The following is a 20,836-nucleotide window of genomic DNA, read 5'->3' as shown; positions in this document are numbered from 1 at the left end:
ATATTATTTTTCTTTAAGATAATGGAAGTTAATGGACAAAATTTTGAGAACATTACATTGGGGAAGGCTCTTGAAATATTAAAGAATAATACTCATCTTTCTCTGACTATAAAGACGAACATCTTTGGTGAGTTTTGTATCATAAGGAACTTCTCTGAAAATATTTCTCAGTGGAAAGAAGAGGGTGGCTTTGGGGAAAAAAAAAAACTAGTTTTGAAATAAAGGAGAATTAAAGAAGGAATAGAACCTCTGGTGTACTAAATAGAAAAATAATATCAGATGGCAGAGAAAAGGCAATGGCTTCTGCTTTATCTGCCAAGGAGAGTAGTCCTTAGAATACAAATGACAAAGCAAAAGTAGTATTAATGGGAATCAAAAACCTAGGATAAAAAAGGACTTAGAATACTCTATTTCCACAGGTTCTAAAAGTTTGTATCTGAGCCACTGTGTGATTGATTCCTGAGTGATCCTAGAACAATTGTGAAGAATAAGAATCATATAGGACTTGTGTGAAATATCTTGATTCAGGAAAGGGAAAAGATGAAAGTTTGCAAATGAATGATTTTGATTTTTATTCCTAGTAAAATCTCTAGACTGCATTATTTTTTTTTAAACCTTTACTTTCTGTCTTGGAATTAATGCTGTGTATTGGTTCCAAGGCAGAAGAGTGGTAAGGGCTAGGCAATGGGTGACTTGCTCAGTGACTTGCCCAGGGTCACACAATTGGAAAGTATCTGAGGCCACATTTGAACCTAGGACCTTCAGTCTCTAAGCCCGGCTGTCAATCCTCTGAGCTACCCAGCTGCCCCCTAGACTGCATTATTTAAGGGATGACATTTTGAACATCTAGATAGGAAAATGGTGGTCACCATGAACCTACCTCTTTTTCTTTCTTGATCAAGCTAATGGACTGTCTACATTAAATTAAGGAAATATTTGATGTATTCTGAGATTTCAGCACAACTTAAGGCAGTTTTTTATGCTATCTCTATGGAAAAGATAGAGAGCTATGGGCTAGAAAATGGGACGTTTTGGAACTATCTGAATGACTTAACCCAAAGAGTGATTATTAATGATATTGGTGTGGAGGGGTGTCTGTATTGGACTTTGCCAGGAATCTATCTTTTGTCCTCATGCTATCCCATTTTCCCTTTCTTCTCTTACAAAATCTTCCTATTTTCAAGTTTATCATTTTAAAAAAAGAAGAGATGATATTGATCTTTATAGCATTGACTTCACTTTCATAGGATTTATGGGGAATATTTTATTCCTGATGTGGAAAAAAATAGAGGTAAAATGAGTAGCCTAAGGCATACATAGAGCTGTTTCTGTAAACTAGATTATCTCACATCTATGGCTTTTGTGTACTACACTGCTCTATCTGTTGCATCAGAATATAATCAAGCATATTTTAGCCCCCTCCCCAACCCCAGTACTCTTTAAATTAAATAGAAAATTCTAAATAGAATTTATTCTCAGTTATTTAAATCCCTCCTTTCTCTCCCCATAGCATAGAAAGTTTCACCCAACAAAAAATGATATGTAAATAGAAACTATAGCTTTATGTTTCAATTTATAAGTTCTTTCTCTGGAGGAGGACATTCACAAGACATTCTTCAAATATTAATTTAATAGCTGTATGTAATGTTCTCTTGGTTCTTCTCATTTCACTCTTCATTATTTCATGTAGGTCTTTGAAAGTTTTTAAAAAAAATAAACAGCATTATTTCTTAAGGAACAGTAGTATTCCCTCACAATTATGTACCCCAGTTTGTTCAGCAATTCCTCAGTTGTTGGGCATCTTCTCAATTTCCATTCTTTGCTGCCACAAAGAGAATTGCTATAAATATTTTGGAGCATATAGATTCTTTACTTTTTAATTTAATCTCCTTGGGAAGTAGACCTAGCAATGGTATTGTTGGTTCTAAGGTTACAGTTTTATAACTTTCTGAGCATGATTCCAAATTGCTCTATGTATTCTTCTTTGATGATCTCATCAGCATCCATAGGTTTAATTTTAATATCTGAGTAGATGATTTATATATATAGTTCCCATTTTTCTTCCTGTCAACCAGTCTCATATTATAAACTGTCTGTTGTACATTTCAAAGTACAGTTGTTGTACAAATCTCAAACTCAAGAAGTATAAAACAACTCATTTTCTGTGCCACAGAAACTCTGTCTTCTACTGAACTTCCCAATTTCTGTTGCAGACACCAATGTTATTTCATTCTTTCAGTTTCATAACCTCTGCATTGTTCGCAGCACTCATTCTCCCTCGTCTTGCCCTGCATATTTTGTTATTTTCTTGATCTTATCATTCCTGCTTCTGTGTCTAGCATCCAATTCTTCTCTATTCATATAAGTACTGCTTTAGTTTAGATCCTCATTGCTTTTCGCTGATGTTTACAGTGGCTTCCTAATTGGTCTTTTGCTCAAGTCTTTCTCTCCTCTACTTCATCCAAAGCCGCTAAAATGATTTTCCTTATTAAGCACAGATCTGACTATGTCACTTCCTACTAGTGTCAGTAAGTATTTATTAAATGTTTGCTATTAGCTAGACTCTATGCTAAGCACTGAGGATATAAAAAATGGTAAGACTATCACTTATTTGAAAAAGATCACAGTCGAATGCAAGGAACTATGTAAACAAAGCATATACAAGATAAATTTGGAATAATCCATAAAGGGAGGGCACTGGAATTAAGTGGGGATCAGCTAAGATTTCCCATAGGAAATGGAATTTTAGCTTGATACATTAAGGCCACAAAATAATATCTAGATTATTAGCTTTAAATGAATTTAGCATAGCCATACAGTCTTTGCAATTACCTTAAATATGAATTTGAAGAAAGCCAATAAGTTCTTTTTGGCATGTAGTATGGAAAATTTTCTAGTCCAAGGCATATTTTAAAATAGTATAATTCAGTATAGTAGGAATGTCACACATTAGAATGGAAGTCTCTCTCCTTACCACCCCACCTAACATTTTCATTACCATTTGATTACCAACCATTATTTTAGATGTTGATCCTTTTAATTTTAAGAAATTAAAATAAATTTTTTAAAAAATTAAAAAATTAAAAAAATTTATATTAGGATTTATTTTAGAAGTAGAATATAGAATTATATTAGAATTAGTTTTGTCTCCTTCATTATCCTTTCCCTATTAAGCCATTTATTGTAACATATAATACAAAGGAAAAAGGAAAGAGAAAGCAGTTAAAACTAATACATCAGCTAAATCTGACAATATGTGTAGGATTCCACACTCCTTTACCATTCCTTGGCCCTCTTTAGTTGTTCATTTTTTTCTTCTTTTACCAGCCTTTTTATTGTTAACAAATCATGCTGCTATGATAATTTTGGTACATGAAAGATTTTTCCCTCTAGGTGTTAGATCCTTTTGAGCCATAAATCTAATAGCAGGATTCCTGTTTTGAAGAGCATGAATAGTTTAGTAATTTATCTAGCACAATTGTTAATTTTTTTGCCCATAATGGTTGTGCTTTATTACTGTTTCTCTAAGAATCAGTTAGTGCGGACTTTCCACATCTTGCCAAGGATTAACTTTTCTCATGTTTCATATCCTCAATTTAATGATTATTTTGATTTACCTTTCTTTGTAATTTTGAACACTTGGTCATATGGCTTTATATAGGACTCAGTTTTTTTTAAAAAGTGTTTTCTCATATTCTTTGACTACCTTTCTACTTGGAAATTATTTTTCTCATAGATTTATATCAATTGCTCATAGTATTTTGAATGTCATACTTGCATCAGAGATGTTTGATACAAAGATTTTTCTCTATGTTCTTATTCTGCCTGCATTTATGTTGTATTTGTGGAAAGGATTAAAAATTTTTATGTCACTGAAATTGTAACCTCTTTGTCAATAGGAGTTTTAAAATTCTTTGTGTTTCCACCCCCATCACCTCGTGTTTCATGATACTTAGTAGGCACTTAATATATGCTTATTGATTCATTGGGATTTTTAATTTTCTCTATCTAAAATCTGGTTTAGAATTCTTCACCATGCATTGTTGGGCAAAATATAATGTGCTGTATTTTTAAATTATGTGACTTTATTTTGAATAGAGTTCTATTAATCATAGCTGAAGAACCATCTCCTTTCCTGTCTCACTGTGTGATTTGACACAAATCCCTTCTAGAAAACATTTGGTTATTTTTGAATCAAAAAGACTAGTTCTAATTCTGCTTCACTTAACAGCTATATAAACTTTGATAAATCACCTCCTGATATCACTTTTCTCATCTATAAAATGGAAATAACACCACCTACATTGTAGGTTCTTGTGAAGGTCAAATGAAATAATACATGGAAAAATGTTTTGTGATCTTTAAAGTGATATGTAAATGCCACTTATGGAGATGGATGATGTAAATTCATTGATGATGATGATGATGATGATGATGATGATGATGATGATGATGAGTAAAAGTAAAAATTGGAATTTTCAAAAAACCCAAGTTGATTTATATTAATTTTTCAAACACTGGCCACTTGTCACTCATGGGAAGAGTTTTCTTATAAGAAAGAAATTGACTTTTATTTCTTTTTTTTCCCCCCACAGTGTTTAAAGAATTAATTAGTAGGACAAAGCAAGAAAAAAATGGTGTTCCTCATATTCCTAAAATTGCTGAGAAGAAAAGTAATCGCTACTCAATCCCTGATATGCCTGGAGATATGGAACAGATATTTCCACAGGAGAAAGGAAATAAAAAAATTAAAGCAAACACTGTTTCAGGTGGGAGAAACAAAATAAGGAAAATTTTGGATAAAACACGATTTAGTATCTTGCCTCCCAAATTATTCAGGTAAGTAATGATGCTCAAATCAAATAAATAAACAAACAAACAAATAAATATAAATTAATTAATTAAGTTCCATTGGAATGAAAAAATTCTACCATTTTTATTAGAACTCCTTTGTGAATACTTTACACATTTTCTATCCTTTTACATGTGCTTATTTGTAGTCTTTGAATCTTATCACTTACATATTTTTATTTATATTACTTTTTTAGACTATTTTTGCCAACTCAGTCCTACTGATAATGTTTTACAGAGCTTATTTTCCATTTTAAAAAGTGTTCATTGCACCAAAATTCTTGGATATATTTATAGAATTTTAACTATACAGTAATAAATAAAGTACTGGAAAAACTGTACAACAGTATGTTATAAATTTTTTCTTTTCTTTTCTGAAGATGTTCCCTGGCTAATTAATATTTCTTTAATAGATCTTGCATCTGTGTGGTTTTTCCTTCTGTTGCTGCAGATCACTCTTCATCTTGTGCCATTCTAGTACATCTTGTTTCTTAGACCTTCCCCAGAGATCTAGTTACTTCCTATCCAATATGCCGCCTACTTTTTATCTAGTGGTGTCTTCCCCCCAACATTCTGGGAGTACAAAACATTATAGTTCTTCACTTATTATTCCTTGATCAGCTCTTCTACTTCTCCACTCTTAATTTTTTGGAAGTATCCTTTATGCAACTTCTTGAACATAGATCATATTAAAAATAAGATGCAGCCTACTTCAGCCCAGTCTACACTTCTTCATTGCTATTTAGGTCACCCCCAATTTTGGTTCTTTTGTATCTTTGATGTTGCAAAATCAACATTATCACTAGGTGAACATTTTTATTGAAATGATGTGGTTTTTATTTTGGCAAACAGCTTATGGTCATTGAAAGCATCACATAGTTTGTGAAGTCCCTTAAGCATTTTCAGCTCAACATGTTCAAAATAGAACTTCTCTCTCCTTAAGTCTCTTCCTCTTTTACCTTTTACTTCTGAAGGCAGCATCTTCCTTTCAGTTACCCATAGTTGCAAACTCAATGTCATATTCAACACCCAAGTCTTACTTTCCATGCATATCTAATCAGTTGTTTTCTTTTCTTTTTACTTTCTTTTCTACTTTCATATCTTTTGTATATTTTACTTCTTTCCACTCAAGGAACCATCACCCCAGTTTAAGTCATCTTCATATCTTACTTAGTCTATTTACAGTAGCCTTCTAATTGGTCTCTCTTGCTCAAATCTATTTCCATTTCAAGCCATCTTTCCTAAAGCTGCTAAAGTATTTTCATATAATCTCTCACCAATTTTTTCTTTACAATACTGCCCAAAACACAGAAAGCTATGTTTCTTCTCCCATCCTCCAAAGCACTAAGCTCTGGACTCTAGAGTTTAGAAGGCTCCTTCTAGATGTGTCCAGTGTCAGATTTAAAGGTCTTTCTTTGTCAGTTTAAAGCTTTTTGTAATCTAGCTACGTCTTAACCTCCTGTCTTCTTAAACTTTATTATTTACCATGTACTCTACTGACCATCTGTGCTAACGTGTTCCTTACACAGGCAAATCTCATACACCGATCACCTTGTCTCTCCCCCCCAAGCCCCCCCCCCCCAGTCCATCTTTGGTTTCCTTAGGTTCTAAAGCTTTCCTCTCTATGTTTAATCTCTATCTGTGCAGTATATATTTTAATCTATTTATATATATGCTATCTCCTTAAAAAATCTTTGAAGGCAAGAACTATTTTCTCATTATTTTAGAATAGTGTGTAGCATTATAGTAAGTGCTACATATGTAATAAATGCTTTCTGATTGTTAGACTAATTTGTGGCTGAACTGCAGTGCCTGATATTGGTGTACTAAGTCAATGGGCTGGGCATAGAACCATATGCCATAACCTAGACAACAAACATTTAGTTTTAACTGAAAAAAAAAATTGGTTGACTGATATCTTTTTAGGCATCATGTATCATTGAGGTGATCCTACAGTATGTATATTAGGGCTTATTGTTATTAGCATTGTGGTATCCATGGGGAAAAGAATATTTATAGGACTTCATCAGCTTTCACTTGGACCCTGAGTATAACACTCATTATGACAATAAGAAATACTATATTGAACATAAATCTCCTTTTGGTACTTTGCTTATAATTAATCAGAGGTTTATTTAATGAAGTTCAGTTTATTTTATATATTGAGAAATCTTTGTAACTTATTGTGTTCATGATAAATACATTATTGAATGCCTGTAGAATCTTTCATTCTGCTAAATGAAATGTTTTTTATAGTTAGCAAATAGTAAATACAGTGAGAACTTGTAATTTCTGTGCCTTTAAATTACATATCTGACTACATGTCTGAATTTGAAGATGTACAGTTTTGGAATAAATACGATTTTTGAAAGCTTGCCTAATACCATTGAATACAGAGTACTTCCCATATTCAAAGATATTTCCAACATGTATGTAGAGTTTTAGAATTTAATGTTATTAAATTATTATTATTATTATTAAATTAAATTAGAATTCACTGTCATTAAACTATTGTTAGTTATGGCTGCAATACTTTTTCTTGGTAAGAATTTGCTGACTAATGTAGTTTCTGGTCTATTTTACTTTCTCATCTTTATGATTACTTTGTTTAAATTTTTGGTGTAAATGAAGGTCCTCAAGGTCAATACACATGACAATTTTGACAATATTGACAATATACTGTTTTCCATTTCTCATTTGTGTTCTTGTTGATTTTCATTTGAATAGATCAGTTTGAAGATATTAAAATTGTTCCTGGTGCAGGTGTTCTGATTTCAGATTTGTCCTTCTGATCTATGTTGACTTGGATTTTGCTCTAATTAATCAGTGGTCTGACTGTATGAGTTGATTTCTGCAGTTGATTCATAGATCAATAGCCAGTCATTCTTTCTTTCAAAAATTCATTCATTTATTTTAGAATATTTTTTCATAGTTACATATCATTTAGAATCTACATCCCCACTCATATCCCCATTGAACCATTTGATCAATGAAATGTTTTTTCTTCTGTGTTTCTACTCTCACAGTTCTTTCTCTGCATGTGGATAGTGTTCTTTCTCATAAGTTCTTCCAAATTGTCCTGGGTCATTTTATTGCTGCTAGTAGAGAAGTCCATTATGTTCTATTGTGCCACAGTATATCAGTCTCTGTGCACAATATTTTCCTGGTTCCGCTGCTTTCTCTCTGCATCAATTCCTGGAGGTCTTTCCAGTTCACATGGAATTCCTCCAGTTCATTATTCCTTTTAGCACAATAGTATTCCATCACCATCAGATAACACAATTTGTTCAGCCATTCCCCAATTGAAGGGTATCCCCTCATTTTCATATATTTTTGCTACCACAAAGAGTGCAAATAGCTAGTCATTCTTGACTGTTGCGATAGAATAAATAATTATATCTTCTCTAAACACTACTAGAGGAAAGTATTCATCCTAATTAGCTGTGACTTAGGTTAGCTCTGAGTCTTCTAAATATCAGCTTTAGGTCTCTCTCTTCCTTTTCTCAAACCCATTTCGTATCTTTTACCCATATTTTTGTTATGCTTCCCTAATCCTCCTTTCTTGTTAAAATTACCAAACATAAAAGTTTGTATTAACTATATAGATTTTGAGAATCTTAATGAATTCTATAAATAATCCTCTACCTCTTTGACCTCTGTAGTAGTTCTGTTGCAGAGTTGTAGTTGTCGTAATGCTGATGCTGAAAGATGAAGTAATGTTTGTTGCTTTTATAGTAACAATGAAACCAACTCCAATAAGTGGTTGATTGTCTAAAGACATTTTGATTTAATCGTATTTTTCCAAGATTTATTTCATGTTGTGCCACTCTTATTTTAGAAAAATGAACCTAATAGTTATTCAATATACCCTCTCTTATGCACATATCTTTTGCACAGTGTATCCTATTTCTAGATTTATTTCCCTTCTTGCTCTTAAGACTCAATTTAGCTGCCTCTACTCATAGAAACATTTTCCGGAGTCCACAGTTATCAGTATTCTTTTCCTTCTTCTTATTTTATATTTATTTATAATATGGTATCTCCTTACTAGAATGTAAGCTCTTTGATGGCAAGGACCATTTCTGTCTACTAATATTTATATATTAGTATTATGGGCATGTATACACGTAATTAAATGTTGCATTGAATAGTATTTGATATTTTTTTAAGTTGTAGTGCTGATTTGCCTTTTGATCCACTTAGCATGAAGACAATTTCAGTAACTTTCTTATTTCTAAGTTGAAATAAGCACATCTTAAAGTTATAATCTACCATCCTTGATGCAGGCATAAAAATCTTTAGTCTTTTTGAAATTTTAATATAAGAATTACTTGTTTATATAAATCAAATTTTAAGACGTAAAACTTTGGAGATGAAACGGAAGTGATCACCATCCAATTTCCTTCTCCTACCCATTTGTTTTCTCAGAATTTATGCCCTTTCTCCTGTTTCAGAAGAAAATATTTCTTTTCTCCTTTTCAAACTTAATACATATATAAGGGGCCAGAGGTCTTTATCACAGTTCCAGGTCAGACTGGGAGAACAGGGCCTTTAGTTCCTGGTAACAGTTCCAGGGTAGAGGGAGGAGTGCTAGTGCCTGTGGACTCTGGGGAGTAGGGGCCCTGCCTAGATAAGGACCAGAATGCAGAATAAGAAGAGCAGTGAACATCCCTCTCTCTGAATGATACTACTTTGGAAGCACCAAAAACTTATGCATCTCCACAACTAGCTGTGAAAACAATAGGGCAAAAAAAGCATGAAACTTGGGACAGTGATTCCTTTACCCTCAGAGGTCAATTCTAACATACAGTTCAAAGTCAAGAAAGAGATAAAAAAATGAGCATAAAACAACAACAAAATGAACATGGCCATAAACAATTACTCTGATGACAGAATGCTTAAGATCCTTTAAGGAGAAAAAAGTATGATTTAAAAAATCAAATAAGGGTAAGTAAAAACTGAGGAGTGATGAGAGCAATGCAGGAAAATTATGAAAAGTGAATTAACTGCTTAGTAAAAGTGGCACAGCAAATTTTGAAGAAAATAACTCCTTAAGAAGCAGAATTGGCCAAATGGAAAAAGAAGTGCAAAACCTAACCAAGAAAATAATTCCTCAAAATTAGAATTGGTTATGACTCCAGAACACATCAAGAAAAAATAAAGAATGAAAGAATGAAAGAAATAACAAAAAAGTGAAATATCTAGTCCAAAAAACCCAACTGACACCAGGAATAGATTGAGGGGAAATTATGTAAGAATTATCATAGTACCTGAATGTCAGTGAAAAAAAGAGGTTAGACATTATGGTTTGTGAAATTATTACTTTAAAAAAATAATTAACCCTTACCTTCCATCTTGGAACCAATATACAGAAGAATGGTAAGGTCTAGGCAGTGGTTAAATGACTTGCCCAGGGTCACACAGCTGGGAAGTGTCTGAGCTCAGATTTGAAACTAAAACCTCCCATTTGTAGGCTTGGCTCTCAATCCACTGAGCTACCCAGCTGCTCCCTATTTTGTGAAATTCAGAAAAATTGGCTAGATATTTTTGAACCAGATGACAAAATAAAAATGAAAAAAAATTCCTCTAGTCATCACCTGAAAGTGTTCATAAAATGAAAACTCCCAGGAATATTATAGCCAAATTCCAAAGCTTCCAGATCAAGAAGAAAATATTGTAACTACTCAAAAAGAAACACTTCAGATACCTTAGAACAGCAACAGTTTTCACACACGATTTAGCAGCTTCCACCTTAAAAGAAGAGAAGGCTTAGAATGATTATACAATGCAAAGGAACTAGGATTACTCCAAAGTATAAACTATCCAGGAAATTTTAGTCTAGTTCTATGGGGTGGTGATGGGATAATGGGCAATTAATGAAACAGAGGACTTTCAAGAAATCTTGTTGAAGTGACCAGAGTTGAATAGAAAAAAATTTTATGTTCAAACTCAAAAATCAAAGGAAGAATAAAAAGGTAAACATGAAATAATTAATAAAGAACTTCATAAAATTAACCTTATTACATCCTTATAGGAAAAGATGAAATATGTAACTCAGAACTTTATCATTATTCAGTCAGCTAGAAAGCATCTCTATATAGAAGACAGGAGTGTAAGTTGTGATGATCTCAAAAAAAGAATGGAAGTTATTTACTGGGGGAATGGGGAAGGTATAGGAAGAATGGGGAAAAATTATATACGTGCAAGGAAAATGGGTAAGACGGTATTTGAACCTCACTGTCATCTGAAGTTGTTCAAAGAGGGAAGAATATATATTCACATTTAGTTCAGAATAGGAATCTATCTTACCCATCAGTAATATAGGAAGGAAAGGGGTTAAGCTTAAACTAGAAAAGGTTTTAAGGGGAGAATCGATTAAGAGAGGTTCAGAAGGAAAACTGAGTGCAGAGGAGGGACTGGGTAAAAAAGAATACACAGAAGAAAATAGAATGGAGAGAATCGTGTAGTTATAATTGTGAATGTGAATGGGCCAAGTTCACCCATAGAACAGAAACACTTTGAATTAGAAATTCAAGTCTAATAATATGTTGTGTACAAGAAACACATTTGCAATGGAGAGACATAACAGAGTTAATATAAGGGACTATAATGCTTCAACTAAAGTTTGTGATCATGGACAAAATAAAAGCAAAAATAATTGTAATTGAAATCATTAATTAAGGAAACTAATTTTGCTGAAAGGTACCACAGACAATGTAGTAATACCATTCTAAACATATGTGCACCAAATGGCATAGCATTAAAATTCTTAAGAAAAATGTTCAGTGAGTTATGGAGAAAATAGATAATAGAACTATACTAATGGGCGAACTTCACAATAGAACTATACTAATGGGCGAACTTCAAATTACCCCTTTGAGAACTAGAAATCTAACCTTTAAATAAATAAGAGAGAAGTCAGGAGATGTATCAGATTTTAGAAAAGTTAGATATGATAGACCTCTAGAGAAAACTGAATAAGAATAGAAAGGAATATTAACTTTTCCTCAGCTGTACATGGCACCTTGACAAAAATTGGTCATGTATTAGGACATTAAGTATCTCAAAACCAAATATAGGATAGTAGAACTATTAAACAAATCCTTACCCTAATAGCAATGGTCTTTGGGTTTATCAAGCACTAACCTAAGTTCCTTTTCTTGGATATGTTGTGGACCTAATATGTTTCACTCATGAATGAATTTTTAAATGATTATGAAATTGTTTTCATGATTACTACTTTGTGATTTAATACTTTTAGACATCCTCATTTGTTTTCAATATTTTGTTTCAGAAGCTTGGTTTTTTGTAACTCCTGATGAATTGTATTATTATTTTTTTCACTATATAAAGTAATGCTTTTACTTCCCACTGCTGTGTTTAACATTTTAAAAATTTACACAAATTTGTAATCAGAGTCATTTGTTTTATGTTCTGAGAGAATGCTTCCCCTTTTAGCAGTGGCTTCTTTTTTCTTATTATGGCATCAATGGTCAAAATAATTTGCTTTCTATGTCTGTAATATGAACTCCTTTAATTTTTAAACATACTTGTTATTCACGGTAAATATAGTATTAGAAAATTATGTATTGTTCAAAGTATCTTGTTTTTATTCCTGCATCCCCTCTTAAGGAGACTTTTTGGGTAAGAAAAGGGCAAATTCTTTATAGAGGGGACATAACCAGCACAGCTTTCTAACAGCATGAATGCTTTGCCACTTGAATATAATTTCATTCATCTCATGGCATGGAATGTGTATTTAATTGCAGAAGTAAACGTTTCTCAGAGGCCATCTAACCCATTTGGAACCTGATGAGGAATTCACTTTTGCAGTATCTAGAAGTATTCATACTTAAAGTCCCTCTGATGGGATACTTTTTCTGTGCTGGGTGTATGTACCCTGGTCCCAGTTGCAGATTAGGATTGATTTGATGAGACTGAGTTGTTGAGATAGGTGCCAAAAAATACTACCCCCCCCACCTTTTCCTAGACAATTACAATAGGTATATATATATATATATATATATATATATATATATATATATATATATATATATATACTGAATAAAGATCTGTAATACATATTACGTTGTTCATAATGATGTTCATAACTTGGCAGCAATAGCAGGCTGTGTAACAGTGAGGTGTCTTTGAGTTCTGAAGAGCTAAACTCCCTCTCTTGGCAGGGTCTTACATGGGGTTCTTATGCCACCAAAGTCATTTCTTAGTGCTGTTAGCCAGACAGTGAAGCAAGTAGGGACTTATTTCCCAATTGAAAGGATGATGGGCTATGTGTCTCTAAAGAATAACCCTCTCGTGATGATATCTATGTTATCAATGTTCATGTTCTTGATGTTAATGAACTTAGGACTATTGGCTACATTTGAGCCTTGAATTTCTAATTATGTTATGTGTCCTTGTCTGAGCAAGCCCCTTAGGCCCTTAGTCAGTTAGTAAACAGGTTTCCAAAACTGTATGTCATGGCTGGCACTCATTACAAAGATCATTCTTCTTTCTAGCTCTCCTTTTTTAATAGTTTTTGCTTACTTTGAGCTATTTTTTCTCCCCTCAGCTATCTCTCATGGTTCCTAGTTTTATCTCATTGACCAAATGAAAAAATCTAATCATTCCTCCATAACACAGATAATTATTCAGATACTTGAAAATAGTTATACTAACTCTTTTCTTCATTAATACAATTAGTTCCAGAGTTCTTTTGCTCAGTCTTGGGATGATGCGATTGCCAGGCAACTCAGCTTTGTGAGTGCTCTTTTAGTATGCTTTCCTGGTTGTTCATTTGTTTCCTGAAATGTGGCACCCAGAATTAAAGAGTAGTATTCTAGATATGGTCTGACAGTAGGACTACCACTTTTCTAGTATTGTATTGTATTTTAGATAGATAAGGTAGCCTTATAGACACAGAACTGGTATCAGAGCCAGGAAAACCTGGTCCAGGATCTTTTTCTGATCCTTTCTTGCCCTTGGCAAGTCTTTAACCCTCTGAGTGTTAAAAGCAGCTTTCTCAAAATTAACTGCTTTAGCAAAAGTGCTGGTCTTGCATTTGTAGAGGGAGTTTCCTTATCCAAGAGTTCTGTCTATCAGAGACATCACAGGTCCTGGACCTGTTTTACCAAAGAGGAAAAGGCTCTAAAAAGTACAACGATTTGCTGCTCATCACATGGCAGACAAGTATACAATTCAAACTTTGCTCCTTTCTTTTGACTGTATCATGTTGCATATTAAACACAAAAGGCATCTTATAGATTATGTAAAAGGGACTGACCTAGATCCTTATCCTGATTAAAATCCTCAGGTTCATGTGGCAAATTAGAAAGGGACTAAATAATTACTTAACTTTTGATATTCTAATTGTTAACCTTTAGTTGGTTAGATCTGCCAACATTTATTAATACTTATTCTATGCAAGATGTGAGAGATTATGAGTAGTGGCTAGAGTATTCATGTATGAGTATGGTAGTGGAATCAAGAAGACCTGGGCTGATGTTCTTTCTCTGATAATTTCTGGTTGTATTTTGTTATAGTTAAGCTCTTACTACCTCTGAGCAATTAAGTTGGAAAAGCTCTGATCTGCACTGAAAGGAGAAATTTTCTTTTCAGGAACTCCCTATACCAAGGGAATCATGTTTGGTCAAAAACAAAATGTTCAAGACATTTTTCTGAGTGTTGAAAATGTAAAGAAAAAATAAGATGTATCTTATGATTTGAATGAAGTTATGATCTAGAATGATTATGTGACATAGCATACAGTAACTATATTAAAAAATAAAGTCAAGAAGAGAGCATAGGAAAGGTGACATCTGAAGAGAAAGCATCATTTACAATTAAGATCAAGGAAGTTGCATTTGATCTTGATCTTGAGGAAGGCCATATGAGAACTGGTGAGCAAGCTGAGTAGAGATAATAAGGAATATGTATGTGGGGGAGCAGAGAATTGTCCATTTTGCATGGGGTATATAAAGGTGCAGAAAAGGGAGAGCAAGTAAGATTGGAAAGCTTGGGTAACATCAGGTTGTGGAAGATCTTGGATGTAATATAAAGGATTGTTACCTTAATGATGAGAAAACATAATCGGAGATTATTGCAGTAATTTGGGGAGGATCTAATAATGTGGTGGTAATGATGGTAGAGAGAAGGAATAAATTACTTGAAGTTCCTCATTTGGTCTCACTCTTCTCTAATCCCTCCTCCCAAGTTGATAAAGTAATTTCCCCAAGGAATAGTTCTGTCCTTATTATGCCCCATTAAAAAAACAAAACAAAACCTTCAGAAACTTCCCTGTTATTTCAAGGATAATATTTAAATGCCTTTTTTGAATAATCTGACATTTAATATCCATTGCATTCTTGTTCCTACTCATATTAAAGCAAAACAAAACAAAACATCCCTTTACATTCTCCCTTAGTATCAAATAACACAGAAGAGTGGCAGGGTGTGGTTAGTCAGAGTTAAGTGACTTACCCAGGGTCACACAGCTGAACTCCAGACCTGGTGCTCTATCTACTGTCCTACCTACCTACTTTTGCAGCATTATTTCACATTATTCTCCTTCTAGGCTCTTTGTATACTGAAGAAACTTGGAATAGTAAGTATTTTCTGAACTCAGTGTTCTTTCTTCTGGCACAAGCTGTCCTGTAAAGAATATACTTGTTCATCTGTGTCTCTAAGAATCTGATTTTTCTTCAAGCTTATTAGCTCATGTGTTGAGCTTTTTCCTCAGATCTTTCACTGAATACCTTCTTGCTATTGCTTTTAATTCTTTTTTTTTATTCATTGGTAAAGGATATTCCTGGTTAGACATTCTTCCCCCTGTTGTAAGTTAATTATTTCTTCTTTAATATAGCCACAGAAATTTGTCTGAGAGGAGGCGGGATGATAAATGACTTTTGCTTATGATCATCACAGCTGATCTATTCCAGTAGCTAGACCTGAACCCACGCCTTCCTAATTCCAGAGTCTATCCACCATCTTCTTTTCTTCCTCTCTCATTTTGCCACAATGGTGGCATCTGGATTTATATTATATAATTATTTTCTCCCCTTTCCTCCTCCTCCTCCTCCTCCTCCCTTTAAGAATATAAGCTCTTAGGGGCATTGGGGTAGCTTGGTGGGTTGAGATCTAGGCCTAGAGATGGGGATCAGGGTTCAAATTTGGATTCAGACCATTCCTAGCTGTGTGACCCTGGACAAGTCACTTAACCCTCAGTGCCTAGTCCTTACCACTTTTCTGTCTGGGAACCAATTCATAATATTAGTTTTAAGGAAGAAGGTAAGGGTTAAAAATAAAGAGTATAAGCTCTTTGAGGGAAGGAACCGTTTCTTTTTTGTCTTTATAGATTCAGGGCCCAGATGATGACTTTCTGACACATAGTATATTTCTTCATAAGTGGTGAATTGAAAGTAATTAGAATTATTAGGATTTGATAATTAATTATATATGAAAGGTTATGGACAAGAGAAATTCAAAGATAACATCAAGGGTTTGAACGTAATGACTAGTTAAATGTCATGATTTACTATATAGTATGATATAGTATGTATATATAGTATGATATATACTATATAATATGATAATGCTTTTTAGTATGTGCCTCTTCATTAAAATTTCTATGTTATCATTGCTTTCTTGCTAACATGAATCACATTTGGGTCATTACTCTGGATATGTCTTGAATCCTTAGAATCACATGCTTTTCATATACTTAAATTCTCAAATATTAGTTAATTTTAAGATTTCAAGTTTTACTTTCTCTTTTTTTCTTATTTTCTTCTCCTCTGATTCCTCTCTGTTTCATCTCCCTTTTGCCCCTAAGTTTAGTGTTAGTATACTAAAATCCAAAAGATTTGATCGTTCCTTTTTAAAAACCAAAGAGTACAAATTAAGGGTGATTATTTCCTTTTTTTGTGCATAAATTGAATTTTTTTTAGTTCTTACAATATCCTTAGATACTACTGTTATAATAGATTGCCTTCTTTCCTTTTCTTATATATTTATCCCCATGCTATTGTAATTAATTTAAGCATCATTATTTTGATTTGATTATTAATTGTTCTTAGTTCAAAAGTAGGGAGTAAAAATTATGTTTGTTGTTAAGTCCCTGGAAATGTGAGTAATATGTGGAACTTTTTTGCAGTGATGGCAGTGTGAGCCAGTCTCAAGATGACAGTGTCCTTGGAACAAGGCAGTGTAGGCATAGTCTAGCTATCATGCCCATTCCTGGAACTCTTTCCTCAAGTAGTCCTGATCTCCTGCAGCCTACAACTAGCATGTTGGATTTTTCCAATCCAACAGGTAAGTGCTCTTCTAATTTAAGGTCAATGAATAGAAAACTGTATTTGGGTAAAAAAAAGGAAATATTCAATGATAGATTTATATTAAACTATTTCTTCAAATTGTGGGTTATGAATTCATGGAGAGAATTTAAGAGGGAAGACATATCATTCTATGAATAAGACTGAAGACTCTTTTAAGTGTCCAGGATTATGACAGGGTTTCTGACTATGATTTCTGGATTATTTGGTTCTGCTTAATTAATTCTAGAAGAGAATGTGGGAATGAAGTCTAGGAAAAGATTTTTTCTTCAAGGCCAAAAAATATGTATCCTATGATGTACAGGAGATATAAATTCTTGTTCTCTCTCTGCCTCTGTTTCTGTCTCTGTCTGTCTGTCTGTCTGTCTGTCTGTCTGTCTGTCTGTCCACCTTAAAATAAAAGCTATATAGAATACGTGCCTTTATTTTCCTTGATGTAATAATTAAGATTTCAGTGAATACCATTATTGGTATTCTTAACTTATTTTAAAAAATAATTTGTCTCCCATCTCTACTAAAGATGTATTGTGTTCATCACTTAATCATCTTTAAATACTTTATCTTATTGACTGTTAGTCAAGTAAGGAAGAATTTTTAAGAGTGTATTTATTATTGGGGGTAGCTGAGTGACTTGGTGGATTGAGAACCAGGCCTAGAGACTGGAGGTCCTAGGTTCAAATCTGGCCTCAGACACATCTTAGCTGTGTGATCCTGGGAAAGTTACTTGACCCCCATTGCCTAGCCCTTGCCACTCTTCTGCCTTGGAACCAATGCACAGTATTGATTCAAAGATGGAAAGTAAGGGTTTTAAAAAAGAAAAAAAAAAGAATATATTTATTATATGCCATGTACTGTCTAAGCACTGAGTATACAAACACAAAAATGAAATTATCCTCCACTCAGTTTACATTTTAATGGCAGAGGCTTTATGCATATTTCATAGATATGCATAAAGTAGACCCAAGATAACTTTAGGTGGGAAGGTACTAGCAAATGAGGGGACCTGGAAAAATCTTCAATTGAAGGTGGCATTTTAACTGATTTTTGAAGAGGGCCAGAACTACAAGAGATAAATGAGGGAGAGCACTTCATGCAAAAACATTGGAGATAAGAAATGATGGTATATTATGTGAAGAGTAACAAGTATGTGACTATGGATGGATCATTGAGTTTGTGAAATTAAATAATATCAAAGGATACCCAAGGGATAGGAATATTGTAAAGAACTTTAAATATGAAATTGAGTTATTTTTGTTTGTTTAGCATCTTGAGGTAATAGGGAGCCACTGAAGTCTGTGGAGTAGGAGCATGCCATAATCAGTCTACACAGATATCTTTGTATAGAATTAGTAAAGAGAGATTGAAATTAGTAAATGAGCCCTATCTAGAGTCTATTAGACTAGTCCAGCCTAGGGTCAATGAGGCTCTAAACTAGGATAATGACTTTTAAGTGAACAGAAAGTGACAAATGGGAGATACATTCCAGAGAAAGAAATTATAAAATTTTCAGCCAATTGAAAAATGTAGGGGGAAGAGTTAGGAATTGAGTATGAAACCAAGATTAGGCACCTAGATGATTAGAAAGACAATGGTCTAAATAAGAATATTGGAGAAGGTTAGAATTGTGGCAGGTTTTGGAAGAAAGATTAGTTCCTTTTGTTTTAGACCTGGAGGATGAAGTAGTTAAGGCTAATATTCTGCAACTAAAATTAGATCTTATTGATAAGATAAAATTTTGAAGAGCCACTTATTTTTAGCACTGGGCAAAGAGGATGATTTTGAAATTCAGTTCACTTCAACAAGCATTCATTAAGTGCTTATTTTTTGTAGGGTATTAAGAGATAGAAAAAATTAAAATCCACATTTTGGTCTTTAACGCTCTCTATAACTTGTCGTCTTCCTAGGACTCTCCATTCTTCTCATTCCTCACTTTGCCCCTCCCCCCCTCCCCAGTGTGTTCTGGGATCCAGTGCCTTCCTTATTCTTCCATGAACAAGACTCTTCATATCTTGGTCCCAACCATTTTCTTTGGTTGTTCCCCATGCCCGGAATGCTTTGCCTCCTGACTTACTTGACTTCTTTTAAATCTCAGCTAAAATTATACTTTCTATAGAAAGTCTATTCTGATCCCACTTAATGCTTTCCTTCTGTTAATTATCTTTAATTTATCCAGTTTACATCTTTTTTTTTTTTGTATTTGCTTGTCTGTTGTTCCTGCATTTAACTGTAAGCTCCTGGAGAGCAGAGAGTGTTGTTGGCCCTTCTTTATAGTCTTAACACTTAGCAAAATCCTTGGCACATAGAAGGTACTAAACAAATGCTTGTTGACTTGAGAATTATGGTAGTCCATGTCCTCATTATATTTTTCCCAGATACTTAAGCATAAAATGATTTCTAGGTGTTAACATTTAAAAAATTCTAAAGTTAATAACAACAAAAAAAGTATTTTTATAAATATAGCAAGGATGTAAGGAGAAGACTGCATATGGAATTGAAAATCTCTGCTTCATGATGCTTGTTTTATTTTTTAGAATGTTAATTTCATTTGTTTTCAATTCCAACATTTTCTCTTCCTCCCATCCTTATACTCCCAACTGATAGCCAACAAATTTCACATTGACTATGTTCTCTCTCTGTTTCTCTGTCTCTCCCTGTCCTCTCCCCCATAATTTCTTGTCAGAAAGAGAGTAACAATTAACTTTATCACAAAGCTAATTTCCTTTTCACTTTTATAGTCATTGTATAAAATGTGCTCTCACTTCCCTTTGTAACAGTTCCTACTTAGGATTCTTTGTAATTGTCTCTTTACTTTTTATGCCACAATAATATTCCATTATATTGTTCTTCCAAAATTTGCACAGCAATATGTCAATTGATATAGTCTTGTTTTCTAGTTCTTTATTTTTATGTTTTCCCTTTTAATTTCCCCTTGAAGAGAAAGAACCCCCCCCCCCCGCCCCCAACTGTCAGACTAGATTTTGAAAGATAAAGTCATTTTTTTCCATAAGCCAAGAAATGAGCTTTTCTACTTTGGATACAAGGCCAATGTTGGCAAATATCTGTATAATTAAAGACCCATTCCTTTTCTGTCATGAGGCAAGGATGACATAGTGGAGAAAATGCTGGAGTTAAGTGATTTGAATTTTAATCCCTGCTTTCATACTTGATATCCTTGGGCAGGTCACCTAAAATCTCTGGGCATCAATTTCTCAACCATAAAATAATGAGATAGCACAAGTTATTGTCCAAAAGCCCCTTTTAACTCTAAATATGTGCTTACTGTGCCAGTCGGATGATTGTATTTTCTAAACTCATGTTCTCCTCCCTTCTGTCCATGTGGCCTGGACAGTATAGTCTTTTAAATATTGAAGATAGAGCACTTTGCAAGTTAAAAAAAAATAAAGTCTTTGTTTGTGTTTATGTCTCTTCCCATGATTATTTATTCAATAAAACCATATGCTTTGATTATCACTATTGTGATTACTGAACCATTTCTCCTTATTAAAAATTTTTTTTTTGTGAAAATAAGGCATAGCTATAGAAAAAAGAAACATTTTTAATTATTGAGAAAAGTACATTTTATTTATTAATTATTTTAGGGAATAAATGAAAATAAAAAGCTAGGTCATGATGAACCTTTTAGAGATGAAGTGCTG

At 33.4% G+C, this 20,836-nt stretch overlaps 1 protein-coding gene across 5 annotated transcripts in view; it reads left to right on the top strand.

The window, feature by feature from the left end:
• Window positions 1-20,836, top strand: part of RAPGEF6 (Rap guanine nucleotide exchange factor 6) — a 285,799-nt gene that overhangs the window by 207,327 nt on the left and 57,636 nt on the right. For all 5 annotated transcript variants that reach the window (XM_007473406.3, XM_007473405.3, XM_016431778.2 and 2 more), the window contains 3 exons: window positions 19-127; window positions 4,596-4,839; window positions 17,003-17,160. In XM_007473406.3, coding sequence (XP_007473468.1) covers window positions 19-127; window positions 4,596-4,839; window positions 17,003-17,160 — 511 coding nt within the window. The remainder of the gene's footprint in view (window positions 1-18; window positions 128-4,595; window positions 4,840-17,002; window positions 17,161-20,836) is intronic.

This window comes from Monodelphis domestica, chromosome 1 (genome assembly GCF_027887165.1).
Source record: "Monodelphis domestica isolate mMonDom1 chromosome 1, mMonDom1.pri, whole genome shotgun sequence".
NCBI lineage: Eukaryota > Metazoa > Chordata > Mammalia > Didelphimorphia > Didelphidae > Monodelphis > Monodelphis domestica.
The sequence above is the reverse complement of the archived record's forward strand: the minus strand, read 5'-3'. Positions and strand labels throughout refer to the sequence as shown.